General features: G+C 39.8%; 1 protein-coding gene across 1 annotated transcript; it reads right to left on the bottom strand.

Moving 5' to 3' along the window:
• Nucleotides 1-614: 614 nt before the first annotated feature.
• LOC100671568 (olfactory receptor 4C11-like) lies at nt 615-1,650 on the bottom strand. The gene has a single exon (XM_010592277.3). It carries the CDS (start codon nt 1,527-1,529, stop codon nt 615-617), a length of 915 nt encoding a protein of 304 aa, XP_010590579.2. The 5' UTR covers nt 1,530-1,650.
• Between the last annotated feature and the right edge of the window lie 451 nt (nt 1,651-2,101).

Raw genomic sequence — 2,101 nt, 5'->3', positions numbered from 1 at the left:
ACAAGCCACCACAGTACAACAAAATGACAGACAGGTGGTGTTACATATATATCTATTAAAATATTTTTAGTTGTATAAATATCTAGATAGCTAGATAGGTAGGTAGGTAGGTAGATAGATAGCTTCCATGGAGTCAACTCTGACTCATGGCAATTATATGTACAACAGAACAAAACACTGCCTGGTCCTGCATTATCTTCGTGATTTCTGGAATGTTCAAATTTGTCCTTGATCAATAACATGGAGAAGATAAATTCAAACTAGAATACTGTACAAATGAGTGAGGTGAAGCCATATATACAACAGGATCTGGCTCACATACTGCAAAACACCAACAGTATCAGTGCAGAGAGCAGAGGTGGGGAGTGGGCTAGCACTCCCACAAATATTAGTGTACTTTATGTTTTTTTTTTAATGTTATGTTATTTTATGTGACATTGGCGTAAAATAAAATGGGCCTGTGCTTACTCTACCAATGTCCTCAAACAGATTTCTAGGAGAGGATTCTATTGTCCACATCAGGATAAGAACATTTTCTCTTCTCTATCAATCCAATTTCATTTAAATTGCTAAAGAATCAGCAATTGGTGTTTTCTGTTCTTTGCCATTTCAAGTCATAGCTTGTTGCCCCATAATTTTCTCATGGCATTTTTAACATCTGCGTTCCTCAGAGTGTAAATCAGAGGGTTGAGCAAGGGTGTCCCAATAGTGTAAAACACAGCCACCATCTTGTCCACTGGAAATGAGATAGGTGGGCGACTGTATGTGAATATACAAGGAACAAAGAATAAGATGACAACAATAATGTGGGAGGTGCAGGTAGAGAGGGCTTTCTTTCTTCCTTCTGCACTCTTGTTACTCAGAGAGTGTAAGATGAAAACATAGGAGATCATCAGGACTATAAAACTCACAGTACATATGGCACCACTATTAAATACTATGAGTAGATTTATGACATAAGTATCCATGCAGGCAAGCTTTAACAAAGGCTGCATATCACAGAAATAGTGGTCAATAACATTGGGACCACAGAATGGTAATTTCAAAACCAAGAAAACCTGTACTAATGAATGGATGCAAGATCCCACCCAGGCCAGATTCAACAATGCACCACAGACACGCTGGCTCATGATGGTTGTGTATCGCAGGGGTTTGCAAATGGCCACATAGCGATCAAAGGACATGAGTATGAGCACAAAGATCTCCATGCACCCAAAAAAATGACCTGCAAAAATCTGAGCCATGCACTCATTGTAGGAGATGACTTTCTTCTCAGATATAGCATCTATAATCAACCTGGGAGCTGTGGTTGTTGAGTAGCAGGCATCAGTAAAGGACAAGTAGAAAAGGAAGAAGTACATGGGGCCCCCTAACATCTGACTGTATCTGATGGTCATAACAATAAATAAGTTCGTGAACAGAGTTGCAAGGTAGAGAAACAAGAAGATCACAAACACTAATTTCTCCTTCAGAACATCCTGTGTTAACCCAAACAGAATGAACTCAGTCACACTGCTGTTCAACTCCATGGTTACAGATGATGTCAAAAGGTTGCAGCTGAGAAATGGTTTCTCTGAAAAGAAAAGTGTGTAAGTATTGACTTGGCAATGGCAGCAGACTTGGACTCTGAACTACAACTTTATAGTTCTAATTCCGTGATGGTTCAGTGGTAGAATTCTCCCTCCAACGTAGGAGACTCGATTGATTCCCAGAGAATGTGCCACATGTGCAGCCACCACCTATGTCAGTGGAGGCTTGCATGTTGCAATGATGCTGAACAGGTTTCAGCAGAGTTTTCAGACTCAGACAGATTGGGAAGAAAAGCCTAGTGATCTAATTCTGAAAATCAGTCCATGAAAACTCTATGAATTACAATGGAGAGATCCCGTGTTGTGCACGAAGTTACCACAAGTCAGGGGCAACTTGACGGTAGCTAACAACAACAATGGAATCACTTGGGATTTTTTTTTTTTTACTGCTGATGTCCATTCTTTAACTACAGCCATTGACTCAAAGTCTTCCTGTGGAATCAAGTCATTCTGGGCAAGAAAAAAAAAAAAAATACTCACAGGTAATTGTGCAATCTGACAATGTCTGGGAA

Source organism: Loxodonta africana, chromosome 7 (genome assembly GCF_030014295.1).
Source record: "Loxodonta africana isolate mLoxAfr1 chromosome 7, mLoxAfr1.hap2, whole genome shotgun sequence".
Classification (NCBI taxonomy): Eukaryota; Metazoa; Chordata; class Mammalia; order Proboscidea; family Elephantidae; genus Loxodonta; species Loxodonta africana.
This window is presented reverse-complemented; position numbering and strand designations above follow the sequence as displayed.